At 47.5% G+C, this 14,454-nt stretch overlaps 1 protein-coding gene across 2 annotated transcripts in view; it reads left to right on the forward strand.

Moving 5' to 3' along the window:
- TSFM (Ts translation elongation factor, mitochondrial) overlaps positions 1 to 14,454 on the forward strand; it is a 45,554-nt gene that overhangs the window by 15,308 nt on the left and 15,792 nt on the right. For both annotated transcript variants that reach the window (XM_078658933.1, XM_078658936.1), the window contains exon 2: positions 9,631 to 9,783. In XM_078658933.1, the coding sequence (XP_078515059.1) occupies positions 9,631 to 9,783 (153 nt within the window). The remainder of the gene's footprint in view (positions 1 to 9,630; positions 9,784 to 14,454) is intronic.

The raw sequence follows: 14,454 nt of genomic DNA on the forward strand, positions 1-14,454 counted from the left end.
AGTGGCCTTCATTAGCCGGAAGCTACTCCCTCGAGAACAAAGGTGGAGCACCATCGAGCGGGAGGCCTTTGCGGTGGTTTGGGCCCTGAAGAAGCTGAGGCCCTACCTGTTCGGTACTCACTTCCGGGTCCAGACCGACCACCGACCTCTCCGGTGGCTAATGCAGATGAGAGGGGACAACCCCAAATTGCTGCGCTGGTCCATCTCCCTCCAGGGGATGGACTTCACTGTTGAACACCGGCCTGGCTCTGACCACGCCAACGCAGACGGCCTGTCCAGATTCTTCCGCCTCAGCGAAGAGAACCCCCAAGAGGATGGGTGGTTCTCCCCGCCTTCAGCTGGGGGGGACGCGTGTTGGACCCGGCCTCGTGGTGTGGTTCGCCTCTGTCCCTCCACACCCTGTGAGCGTAGGCCTGTGCCCCGAGTCCCCTGCGCAGCCTCCCCGTTAGTGTAGCCTGCCTTTCCCGCTCCACGCCCGGCTCCGAGCGCCTAACCTTGCATGCCCCACAAGGCCCGGACGCCATCCTCCCTTCCCGACATCCCTGTCTCCCTGGGCCGAGCGCGACCCCGGCCCCAGCGAAACCCAGACTCCAGAGGCGCGCCAGTCCCGGCTGGGGGGTAAAGGGCTCCCCGAGTGAGATAAGCCAGGGAGTTTCGATGGCACCTCCGGCCTCCCCTGAGGGGCTGGTTTCTGTCACACCTTTGGCCCTCCCCTGTGGGCCAGTTTCGATCACCCCTCTGGCCTCCCCGAGTGCTGGCTCCAGACCCGCTGGGCGTCTGGGAATTCCCGGACCCATCTTTCAAAGGGATCAAAGAGCCAACCGCCGGACCTCACCAATGACCAGCCCCCCCCCGGGCAGGAGACCTCTGCCTGCGAGGGTCCGGAGATCAAAGAGCCAAAGGACTATAACTGGGCCCGCCCGACAACTAGCGGGCAGTTGTATCTTGGACCTGAAGCCCTGCTGATCTGATCGCGGCTGACCCTAAGAAGACTCATCCTGAACCTCTGGGCCCTGCGGACGCTGTTGCGGCTCAAGCTGAACCTGCAACCATCGGAGCCCTGCTGACGCTGTCGCGGCTCAAGCTGAACCTGCAACCATCGGAGCCCTGCTGACGCTGTCGCGGCTCAAGCTGAACTTGCAACCATCGGAGCCCTGCCGACGCTGTCGCGGCTCGACCTCTGAGACCATCGGAGCCCTGCTGACGCTGTCGCGGCTCAAGCTGAACCTGCAACCATCGGAGCCCTGCTGACGCTGTCGCGGCTCGCCCTCTAAGACCATCGGAGCCCTGCTGACGCTGTCGCGGCTCAAGCTGAACCTGCAACCATCGGAGCCCTGCTGACGCTGTCGCGGCTCAAGCTGAACTTGCAACCATCGGAGCCCTGCCGACGCTGTCGCGGCTCGACCTCTGAGACCATCGGAGCCCTGCTGACGCTGTCGCGTCTCTCACGAACCTCTCCAGATCGAGCCCTGCTGACCTCGTCGCGGCTCGAGGAGTACTCTGGTCCGGCTGGACCATCGAGACCACCATCACGACCGAGCCGACTCGACGGAGGTGAGGCAGCCAGTACGACCATCATCCTGTACCCCCCGGCTCGAGGATTGAGAGCTGTGCGTAGGGTACGCCGCGTACTGACCCAGAGACTAAAAGACTGTCCCGCTTCCCCCTTCCCGAATCCTCCAAGGCTTTGTGGTCCCTTGACCACTGTGTATACAAGAGTGCTTCCTTCGTTATTTGCTATATAAAGAACTTGTTACTAGAATCCAACGGTGTGGTGTCTGTTCATAGTGTGGTGTGAGCTCAGTGTGTACGATCCTAGACCCGAAGTCCTCCCCGGTGGGGACCTCCCAATCAAGACTCGGCAAGTTCTGTGGGGGAGGTGGATCTTGGGGTGACCGGGTGAGCACAACCTGGCCCTCGGAGATCAGCCCTTCCAACACCCAGGAACACATGCAGTCTTTCTGTCCCTCTAGTAGGCACGTTGGCTGTTTGGGCTGACTGTTCCCATGAGGCACAGGGTCAGACTGATTTGCATATAGCCATGTCTGAACTGGGGTGGTGGAGTGAGCTAAAGAATGATGATGGATTAAACCCAGATCAGTTGACTGGGAGAGAGTGCTAGCATTGTTCAACACTCCGTCCATCATCCCCTTTTGTTTTACATTGGGGTGTTAACTATCAATCTGTCCTTTCGGTGCATAAAGCATCACTGGACACCAGGGATTACTATAAAAAAATGTTGTATTGGTTGACACTAGCCAGTATTAGTATTGGACTGCAACCCTCCATCTGAGGGGTCCACACAATCTTGCTGCCCCCTGAGAGACTATTTGGGTACTTTATTCCCAATCTTCTAACCCAGGAGGCAGAAAGCACCACTGGACACAAGGGATTACATAAAAAAAATATTATGGGGTGAGGTGACAACCTGTATTGGTTTTAGGCCAAATTCCTCCATCCCAGGGGGCGCTTTCTGAACCCCTTTGAGGCAGATTGGGGAGTTTTCCCCAGTCTGCCCAAAAAACACCTCAAGGCCCCAGGGATGACACTTTTTTATTATTCCATATGGGGTTTATCCTCTATATAGTGGTCCCCATCATCCCCACCTAACAGGCTCTCAGCAGACTTTTACCCTCCACCCTCTGCAGATAATTAGGAGTTTACACTTTTACTACTTCAGAGTGGGGGGGGGGGGAAAGTCCATTAGAGACCAAGGAATTGTTACTTGTTTGGTGTAGGAGCGGTCCTCCTGGCATGGGCTCCCCCGTCCCACAATCCACAACCCAGGAGCATAGCACTTTGCAGGCCTGTCCTGACTTTGGGTCATACCTACCATCATCAGTTCACATTCAGCCTTTCTACACCCCTGAGGGTGAGAGTTGGCAGGGTTGACTGACGAGTATCAAAAATACTTCTTACTGCCTGCCATTAAATCTATTTCCAAGGGCACTGCCTTCAGTAGGTGGCTTGGGTTCCCTGGCACCCAGGGAACCTTACCAATCCAGTGCATTTCTGGCAACTAGAGCCACCCTGGCCATGAGGGTGAGATGTTTTCCCTGCTTCCATACACGTTTTGATATCCTGATTGCTGCTCAAAAAAAACTAAATGCATAAATTAAAACACATTTTTTTACCCAGATTCCAGAGTCTGTACTGAGCCTAAAAAGAACAAGCATTTGCAATGCAATAGGTCTCGCATTAGGAAAGTGTGAGCTATTGGTATTGTAAATAACAATTTCTTTTTAATATGTGTTGGCTTTGAAAATATATAAATTAATAGCATTGTTATTCACAAAGCCAATAGCATACACTTTCCTAATGCGAGTCCCATTGGCTATGGCAATGCTTGTTGGTAGCAAGCAAGGACAGTGCTGTTTTGGTGCTGAGTGATGATGTGGTTGGGCTGAGTGATGTGGTGGTGTATTAGAGTGATGTGGTGGTGTCCCCGAGTGATGTGGTGGTGTCCACGAGTGATGTGGTGGTGTCCCCGAGTGATGTGGTGGAGTCCCCAAGTGATGTGGTGGTGTCCCGAGTGATGTGGTGGTGCCCCTGAGTGGTGCCCCCGAGTGATGTGGTGGTGCCCCCGAGTGATGTGGTGAGTGGGGGTGGGTGAGGGTGTGGGTGTGTGAGGGGGTGTGAGGGTGAGGAGATGTGAGGGTGAGGGTCCGAAGTAAATGGTGGCAGGGCAGACATCATAAGACCGAGAGAAGAGACTGTGTGGTGACTGCGTTGGTCAGTTTCAGAATCAGGAGGGGCAGAGTCAGCACAGTCTGCGAGGGATCAACGTGTCTAGAGGCAAAGAATAGCGGATGTACCATTGCAGCTAGTAAGTAGAGTGTTTTCAAGCTGAGTGTCCCTAGAGAGATAGCAACATAGCAACAGCATTTGAGGAGCAAGGCTACTGTAAACAAGCACGGTAGGCTTTCACTTTGGTCCAGAAACAAGCTCTCTGCATTGCTGTGGCGGGGGAGCGGGAGCGCATTCCTTTGAAGTCTTATGCGGGGGAGCGACAGTTTTTGAAGTCTGATGCCGAGGCACAGACAAATGGTGGTGGGCGATGTGCACGCGGGGGGCAGAGGAGCAGGGGAGCGGCAGCCTTTGAAGTCTGATGCCGAGGCACAGACAAATGGTGGTGTGTTATGTGGCTGGCGATGGTGTGCACGCGCATAGATCACATGAACTGCATGCGATCCACAGCCGTTTTGGTAGACTTTTTTTTCTTTTCCGTTTACTATAGTCTCACCGGAGCAATGCACAAGCGCATTGGCTCAGGCGAGACCTAAAAACAACCCCTCTTTTTACAAGGTAAATGTCAGCAGTATTTTGGCCAGGGTTGGCCCTCACATGTAAGCATATAAATCTTCAGCATGTCTGACAAAAAAATATGCTGTAGAAACTAGGATGGTGCTGCTTGTGTGCATTCCAGCCTATTTTCATACCCAGCACGCCCTACAAACCTAAACACCATGCCTAAAACCCAATTTATTTTGCTTTTACAAAATGGGGAGCTGCTTCATTTAGGCCTGAGTTGTTGACACCCAGCGAAGCCTACCTCAACTAGCCTTTCTGAAATCTCAAGGAATTCAGAGTGGTTTTGCTTGCATGGATTCCCTCAACATTTTCGACCCAGAATGCAATGCTAATATCCAAGTATGAGTGAAAATTGATTTGAAAGAAGATTCTGAAACCTTCAAAAACCCTACCCTCCTGCATTTCCACACTTCACCCGATAAACAGTATATTCCACTTGTGTGGATTATCGTATTCCATGTGTCAGGAATGGACCAAAATCATTTTTTGCACTCAGTCTTTGACATCTGCAGGGCCTTCTGGGTAGGAAAACCTGGGATCCTTTCAATACACCACTGGAGATTCACAGGAATGTCTAGATTTCCGAAATACCAGGGTTTGGTAATATTCCCTAGGTAATGGTGGACTGCAGGCCCATATATTCCAGCCATCCACCTTGGTAAATGAGAATTAATTTAGTTTTTTTGGCCATAGCATGTGCCTGACATTCTGGGTAAAACATGTGTGCTTGGATCCATGCAAACCATACTATTCTGGATTACCCTAGGTCTATGTTTTGAGCCCAGTGTCAAATACAGCAGCAATTCATTTTCAAAGAATCAATTGTAGCTTCAAAGCAAAATTCATAACATTGCAACTGTATTTTTTTGTCTCTTTCTTGTCCCTGGTGATAGATCCACGAACAAACGTAGGGTATTGATCTTTTATCAGCAGAAGTGTGGGAATGCTCAGTGATGAGGCTTGTTTGTCAATCCCCACAGAGTTCAAAACTTTCTCTAAAAATGTGAAGACGTTTGTTATTTTAGCTGATGTTTCAGTTTACATTCTGGGTAACAAAAAGTAGTGGGATCCGGAAAGCCACCCAACCCAGGACTCTCCCAAGTGCCTAGTTGTTAGAAATGTCTACGATTGGTAGGTTTCAGTGTGTGCCGATCAACCATGGGCTCAAATTCTACAACTATTCACATCCCAAAAGTCAATGTAATTTCATTATAAAAGTCTTGGGGCCTAATTACGAGTACAGCAGTCCCAAGGTCACTGTGGAAGTCTGACCGCCCAATTATGAGGTTGGCGGTCAGACCGCCACAAGCCCACGCTAGACAGCTGCCTCTGCCAGGATTCTGGATTCCAGCGGGGCAGCAATGATCAATGCTGGCAGTGCCGATGCCAGCACTGCCGTACTGATCTCACCTGCCTTTCGGCCGACATTTTCCTGATGGGGACACTGCCATGAAAAGGCTGACGGAAAGGCCGGGAAGGGGCTCCATGGGGGGGTTGTCCATGGGGACACAATTTGTGCCCCCCTCTGCTAGCACTATGGTTCATGTACTATGTGCTGTGCACGACATGGTGCATGGTACACTGTGCACTGATGTGCAAGTGACGCTGCCGCAATGGCAGCATATGCTTCAGGCTCTTTCAATGAGCCAAAGCATGCTGCCGCCATGGAACTGCCAACACAACACCACCAGCCCAGCAGTGTTCCCATAATATGGCGGTCGGGATGCCGTTGGCTTGGCAGCGTTCTCCTGAATGCCGACGCTGCAGCCTGGTGGCCGAGGTCGTAATCAGGACCTTAATGTTTCCACACTTTGAGCTGGGCCTTTCTTGTCTCGTGCAATGGGCACTACCTCTGGAATTATGCAGTAGGGGAGCACTAAATTAAGCATCAAGAAAAGAAGAATTGTGGCATAATGCAGCACATTTTTTATAGTATTACTTCGTTACTTTGAAATTTTTACACATGGTAAAACTGTCTGAGCAAAGATTTCACATCATTGTTGTCACTTTAACAATCAAATACAGAAATAAGCAAATGAAAGGTGACTAGTTTACCTTTGCGAAGGGCCTTTCACTGTGCCACGTTTTCAGTAGCTTTCGCCCTTTTGAGCTAACAACAACCTTTTTTTTCCTTAAAATCTCCTTAAAATCTGCACATTATTTGGCAGGTGATAGATCATGAGACAAATGCGGACAATCCATAAGTATGCGGAAAAAAAGTAGCAGAATCACATAATTCCAGTGGCTCTGGCAATACGAGTGGGGGGTGTACCTCTTTTATTAGGAGAAGTGTGAAACACTGGTTGGTAGGAATGGAGTGCTCCCTATGATTTACAGAACATTCTCTTATAGAAAAGTGAAGAAATGTGTATTTGTTCTCAAAGTATATTTGCAAGACATTCATTATAAGAAAAAGTAATGGGATCCAGCCAAGCTACATCACCATGCACTTCCCTGGACTTCCATGTGTGTCTAGGTTTCAGAAAAGTATACGTTTGGTAGGTTTCTCTGCATTTACATCCAATCCCAGGCCCCTACACCACAACTACACACATTGCAAGAATCAATGTAACTTCAAAGCAGAATACTTGGCATTTCCACAGTTCATTTCTGGGCCTTTACAGTTATTGTTGATATGCCCAAACACATAATTGGAGTATCATTTTCAGCGGAAGAAGTGTGGGAGTGATGGATGGTAGGATAATTTTGTATTTGAGGATTCCTGTAATTTCCATTAAAGTAATGTGAGGAAATCTTTGATTTCACCTACAGTTTGACATTCACAGAGCATTTTGGAGCAAAAAAAGGTGTTGCAATTGATAGAAGCCGTACAAGCCACTGCATCATGGACTCTTCTGAGTCTCTATTTTTCAGATATTTCTGTTTATTAGGGTTTTGGTGGCCCTGGGCCCAAATATGACAGGCAACCGTTGCCACAAAAGCCTTTGTTGTCCAAACATAGCTTGTTCTCTTCATTGGTCTCATTTTGGTGCCGTTCCTGTCCTGTGCCAAAGGTCCATCCACTCATTTTGGGAAAACATTTTTCGGGAGAAGTGTGGGTTCTCCGATTGATAGGCCATTTGTTCTGTATTGACTTTATAATTAGTGGCGTTCAGTTGTAGGTTAATGTGCACAAAAATACACCAAGCATATTTTAGCATTGTGGCTAATCCAGAATTGAGAGTGGAACAAAAAAAAACAGATTCCTACTCTCCCATTCTTGGGTATATTTGAAAAATGCATTACTTTTCCATTTTTATTTATTAGATTTTTTCTTATAAAGTTGGTGGTTGGAGAGTTCACCATGAAATATCACTAAGCGCTAACTTAGTTAATGGCCTCCATGTTGTGGGGTTTTGGACATCGCACAAAAACTATGGGCCAGATGTATCCAGGGCTTTATAGGTGGCAAACTGGCCAATTCGCAGAATCTGCCCATTTGCGAACAGTAAAAAAGCCTTTTGGGATGTATCAACCCAAAAGGCATTCGCAAAATAGATAATCACAATTTTTGCAATTACCTATTTTGCAAATGCAGTTAGAGAAACACAATATGCGATTCCCTAAATGCAATGCAAGAAGCATTCTCAGAACGCGACTTTCCTTTAAAGAATCGCAAATTACCGCCAACTTCAAGTTGGTGGTAATTTGCAAATCCTTAGAAAAATGCACAAAATTTAATTTTTCTAAGTGACATTTGGTGCGTACAGGGCATGTGTGTGTGCCACATGTGCACACTTACCTTTTTTGGGGGTGCATCAGGGGTGCTTTATGGCTCCCTGGCACCCTTGCAATTGCATTCGCAATTTGCGATTACCTATCTGGTAATCGCAAATTGCGAATGCCTTCCCATTCTTTGCTATGGGGCTGCATAGGACTGGATGGGAATGCATTCCTTAATAGCATATCGCAATTTGCGATTCGCTATTAAGGAATATGTGGGAATCACTATTTTTTGGGCGAAACCTGCATACATTACATTTTGCTGTTCTAAAATAGCGAAGCGCTAAAATTAACGATTTTAGAATCACAAAGTGCAATGTTGGTACTTCTGGCCCTGTATATCTCTATTACGGGAAGAGTCACACTGATGTAAAGGTACATTAACTTCATAGATCGGTCCTCCGTGCAAAAACTCACTTTGTATTTCTTTTTTCTCCTTAAACGTCACGCAAATGACCCCTTTCTAAAGTCAGAGGTTTGTCTAGATTTTTGAAATGTAAATGTACAGCTTTCTGGGATCACTCCTCTTTTCCATACGTACTACCATAGATAGAAACTATTAAAAAGTAAATATTCACTGCAAGTATCAAAATTGCAGAAACTGCTGCAGGAAAAAGTATCTTCTCCCACCCTGCCTGTTTTTAAAAGCCAGGAAGAATGCTATCTTAGCTCAGCAACCCTTTTCCTGATGCCTCATTTCAGGAAAAAAAATCATTTTTGCCCATCACTTTTTCCCAGTCGAAGAAAAAAATTCTACATTGTTGTCTGTTTTCAGAGCCCTTCAGCAAACATCCGAAACCCTGTGTAACAATATAACCCAAAGAGAGACCACTACGTAGATAATTGCAAAAACAATGAAAAATAATAATTTTTTAACTCACTCATCCTATTTTCAAGAGCCTGCAAGATAGTTTCGTAGCACAGCAATGTTGATGTTGTTTTTAGAAAAAAAACACATTTCTGCTCAGCACTTTTCCCTGTTTTGTTTGAATTTCTCTTCACAAACCAAAGGTACATTTACAATATCCAATGTGTGTGTAGGATATGTTGACTTGGATATCTTTTATGGACAAGAAAGTTATGAATCCTGAATTGAGAACTGGCCCAATTGTTAAAATAAAAATGGCTTTACCATGCAGAGGGAAAAGGCTTAAATTGCGAAATGGAATGGAGCTTTCACTCTAAGCTCTCGTGTTTTGGTTTCAGTAGTACTGTTTGTTTCACTCTTGTCCAGACTACGGTATACTTTTTTGAACCCCTAATACAAGTGAAACTTAAAAGGAGATGCTTTTCATACTCCAGGGTGACTTGGGTGACTTCCTATTGATCTAAATATTCAATACTTTACTTAGAATGGTGAATTCGTATGCCATGTTATGGATTGGCATGGGCAGTGCAGTACTATCCAATGGTTAAAAACTTGGCCAGAACACTTGCATATGAGTGGGTGAAATCGGGTGTTGCACACTTGGAATGCTCCATTCCTCAAGGTGAGATCGTTTAGAACTCCCCTGTTTGTTTTAGTTGTAACTTTTAGTCTTCTGCTTCATTTTTGATGGAAACTTCATAGTGTGCTTTTTGTTTGCCTCTTAACAGATTGTGCCATGGCAGTCAGCTGCTTTGTTTCACATGGGCATCCGACTTCTGGCAGCAGATAAAGACCTCCTGGTGAAACTGAGAAAAAGAACCGGCTACTCTTTTGTGAACTGTAAAAAAGCACTAGACAAGTTCAGCAATGATTCTAAGCAGGTGGGTACTGTACACGTGTAGAAGTGAATAACATGTAATACTAAGTATAAAAGTAATAATGAAATTGGAACAAAATGCCTACCCCAGTAGTTTACATTTTTTCAATCGACTGTGTATTGTTTTTCGTTATATCTTGTGACCACAGTTAAATAAAACATCCAACATAACATTAGGAGAAAGAAAAAGCTAGTTTTGGAGGGTAAATGGTGCACATCTGTGGAAATCTTCGAAATTTAGGCTATTTTCAGAAGATTAGGGCCCTGAACAAGGGGCTATTAATATATGTATTTTTATATTTTGTGAGCACAGATGTAACAGTAAGGATAGCAGAGCACTTCACATACAGCAAAAATAGGTACCTTTAGACATAGATAACACAGTGACATATCACAACTTAAAAATTTAACATCCAGTCAATCCATAATGGAAGTTGGTGGAGAAAGTGGCTGGAACTGTTTTTAGGTCTCGCCTGTCGATGCGCATGCGCATCGAGCTTGCGAGACTATTGGGGCTTAACCACTCTTTAACTAACTTGCAAGGAATCGTGGCGATTCCTTGCAGTGCCCGTGACTTTTAAGCTCAATGCGCATGCTCATTGAGCTTAAAAGCGCGTGCACATCAGTTCCCTCAGCCGCACTCCAGTCCCCTGCTGCTTTCACACCCTCTCCCCGCTCCGCCCCCTCCCCTGCCCGCCGTGTCGCATTTCTCCTCCCCCCTCCCCTTATCTGCCTTTCCCTCCGTCTTGTTTTTTTTTTTACCCGCTCCGCCCCCTCCCCTGCCCGCCGTGTCGCATTTCTTTTCTCCTCTTTGCTCCTCCAGCAGTTCTGTCACCTTTCCTTCTCTCCTCCCTTGTCCACCTTTTCATTGTTTTGCCCACCTCTCCTCCAGTTGAACTCTGTCACTAGCTCCTTTCAGCCCCTTCTCATTCCAGTGTTTTCGGGTCCCATCTCATGCTTGGGGTTAAGCTCCCTTTGCCTGCAAATGCACGGGAAAACGGACAGACACGCACCAGGAAACACCACACAGACGCAGTACAAGCATTGATTAATCACTCGCACACATCACGTTTTACTCCTTTGCTAGTGTTCTCGTTGTTTACATCAGAAAGAAACAGACCTTAAAACGATTGAATAATTGACAGAATCCTCAAATATTGTTAATTCCATTGAAGTCTAGTGAAAACGCTGCTCGAAGATGATATGTTGCTAAAATTACCGTAACAAAATCAATCCACTCACTGTAATATTCTTAATGTAATTGTATGTGCTAGCACCAGAAGGTATGGAGTGAAATTACTTAACTTGTGAGTAAACATATTTGTTCACACCCTCTCCCCGCTCCGCCCCCTCCCCTGCCCGCCGTGTCGCATTTCTCCTCCCCCCTCCCCTTATCTGCCTTTCCCTCCGACTTGTTTTTTTTTTTACCCGCTCCGCCCCCTCCCCTGCCCGCCGTGTCGCATTTCTTTTCTCCTCTTTGCTCCTCCAGCAGTTCTCTGTCACCTTTCCTTCTCTCCTCCCTTGTCCACCTTTTCATTGTTTTTGCCCACCTCTCCTCCAGTTGAACTCTGTCACTAGCTCCTTTCAGCCCCTTCTCATTCCAGTGTTTTCGGGTCCCATCTCATGCTTGTTATAAAGGGACACTCCTCAACCCTCTGCTTCACATGAGACTCTGCGGCTCTCCTGGGACAATAAACCACTCCAGAACAAACATGGAGTTGTCATACGCGGCCATCTATCTCAATTAAAGGCCACATAGCTTCTCTAACCTCTAGGAAAATCTAGCCCTGCTATTTAATTTTGGTGCGGGATTACTGTGTAAAGAAGGTTTGCATAACGTCTCATCTGACTAACTAGTGCTTTAGTTTAGCATTGTATGTGTTTTCATAGGCTTGTGTGTATGTCCTTTAATGCATGTGCATGCTTGTCTTTTTCTGTTCAGTTCCCGTGTCAGTGTGTGCTTACCTGGATTTCCGTTTGTCTAATTTATGTGGCCTTTGTCAACGAGGCAATCCGCTACTCTGTCCAACGTTTATGAAGACGAGACACTCAACCACGCAATGCCACTCACACACACAACGCCACTCACACACACAACGCCACTCACCCACGCAACGCCACTCACCCACGCAACGCCACTCAGCCACGCAACGCCACTCAGCCATGCAACGCCACTCAGCCATGCAACGCCACTCAGCCATGCAACGCCACTCAGCCACGCAACGCCACTCAGCCACGCAACGCCACTCAGCCACGCAACGCCACTCAGCCACGCAACGCCACTCAGCCACGCAACGCCACTCAGCCACGCAACGCCACTCAGCCACGCAACGCCACTCAGCCACGCAACGCCACTCAGCCACGCAACGCCACTCACACACGCAACGCCACTCAACGCAACGCCACTCAACCACGCAACGCCACTCAACCACGCAACGCCACTCACACACGCAACGCCACTCACACACGCAACGCCACTCACACACGCAACGCCACTCACACGCAACGCCACTCACACGCAACGCCACTCACACGCAACGCCACTCACACGCAACGCCACTCACCCACGCAACGCCACTCACCCACGCAACGCCACTCACCCACGCAACGCCACTCAGCCACGCAACGCCACTCAGCCACGCAACGCCACTCAGCCACGCAACGCCACTCACCCACGCAACGCCACTCACCCACGCAACGCCACTCACCCACGCAACGCCACTCAACCACGCAACGCCACTCAACCACGCAACGCCACTCAACCACGCAACGCCACTCACCCACGCAACGCCACTCACCCACGCAATGCCACTCAGCCACGCAACGCCACTCACACATGCAACGCCACTCACACACGCAACGCCACTCACACACGCAACGCCACTCACACAGGCAACGCCACTCAGGCAACGCCACTCACACATGCAACGCCACTCACACACGCAACGCCACTGAAACAACAGCGCCACTGAAACAACAGCGCCACTCACACACGCAACGCCACTCACACACGCAACGCCACTCACACACGCAACGCCACTCACACACGCAACGCCACTCACACACGCAACGCCACTCACACAAACAACGCCACTCATCCACGCAACGCCACTCATCCACGCAACGCCACTCATCCACGCAACGCCACTCATCCACGCAACGCCACTCATCCATTTGCAAAACGAAAAATGTTAAACTCTTCTATTGCGAGACCTATTGCATTTTCAATGCTTGTTTATAGATGGGGCATGGGCTCCTCGAAGGGTTTCCAAGATAGGGGTTGGCCTAATGGCTTAGGCACTCGACCTCGGACCTGGGGATCTGGGTTCGAGTCTCGGTAACGACGCCAAAAACCCCCTGTGATTCTGGGCAAATCACTTAATCTCCCCGTGCCTAAAATGAAAGTGTGTCCTCATGTAACGTAACTGGTGCTGTGTAAAGCGCTCTGATAACTGATTCGGTTCGGTTCTAGTTCGCGCTATATAAAACTCTGCAAAAAAAAAAAAAAATACAAGGTCATCAATTGGGCATAGCAGAGAAAACATGAGGGGCATACTTTTAATCTTGTAGATGAAGCTTGAAAATAGTCCTCTTTTTTTTTTTTTTTTCTTCTGAATGATATACATTTTGGGTTGAGTCAAATGGATAAAGAAATCTGGTTCTGCAGTCTGGTGGCTAAGCAAGAGAAGCACTGGTTTGAGGTATTACATTTCTTTATTTTTGGAATTTTAAATAGGAAGCAAGATTTATTTATTCCATGTCATTCTTTCACCTCCTGTTGTTTGCCTTTTGGGTTTGGAAAGTGGACGGAACTGTTTTTCATAGATAGGGCATGCGAACCTCAGAGGGTTTCTAATATACAAGGTCATCAATTGGGCATAGCAGAGGAAACATGAGGGGCATACTTTTAATCTTGTAGATGAAGCTTGGGTTGAGTCAAATGGCTAAAGAAATCCGGTTCCGCAGTCTGGTGGCTAAGCAAGAGAATCACTGGTTTGAGGTGTTGCTTTACTTTCTTTTTGGAATTTTAAATAGGAAGCAAGATCTATTTACCCCTTGTCATTCTTTCCCCTCACATAGTTTGCCTTTTGGGTTTAGTGGGAGATTAGAGTGGATAGCTTTATGGGGTTGTCAGCCATTTTAAAGTTGTGTCCCTCTGACATTAGCCAGTGGTAGTTTTAGCCAAGGGGTGATTAGATTTTTTCACCTTGGAGACTATGCATCCTTCAGCATGAAGGGTGGCCGTTAATGTGGGTTTGTACGCTAGATTCTTTATGTTTTCAGCATATCTTCTATTTACTCAACTTGCTATTTACACCTTGGGCGCTATGGCCTGTTAACTTAATAAGTTACTTTGGACCTCCCTCCAGCTTTTTGCACACTGTAGAATTTATAATGACCTACATGCAGGGATAAACACTTTTGCCCACCTGTCTACGCATTTCCCAGGTTGGCATGGACTACGATTGTAAGATCTTGCCTCCAAATGGTGGAACGGCCTTGTCACTGATTTGTTGTCCATGCATCCCAGAGACCTAATGGACTGACAACAGATTTAGGGAAGTTGGGGTGATGTGGGGAGGAGGTCTTTGGCAAAAAAAAACTTAAAACTGGAATGTTGACCTAATCTGGGCCCAATAGAAAATAGTACTTTAAGTTCATTTGTCCTTGAATA

The sequence above is a fragment of the Lissotriton helveticus genome, chromosome 1_1, assembly GCF_964261635.1.
Source record: "Lissotriton helveticus chromosome 1_1, aLisHel1.1, whole genome shotgun sequence".
Taxonomy (NCBI): Eukaryota; Metazoa; Chordata; class Amphibia; order Caudata; family Salamandridae; genus Lissotriton; species Lissotriton helveticus.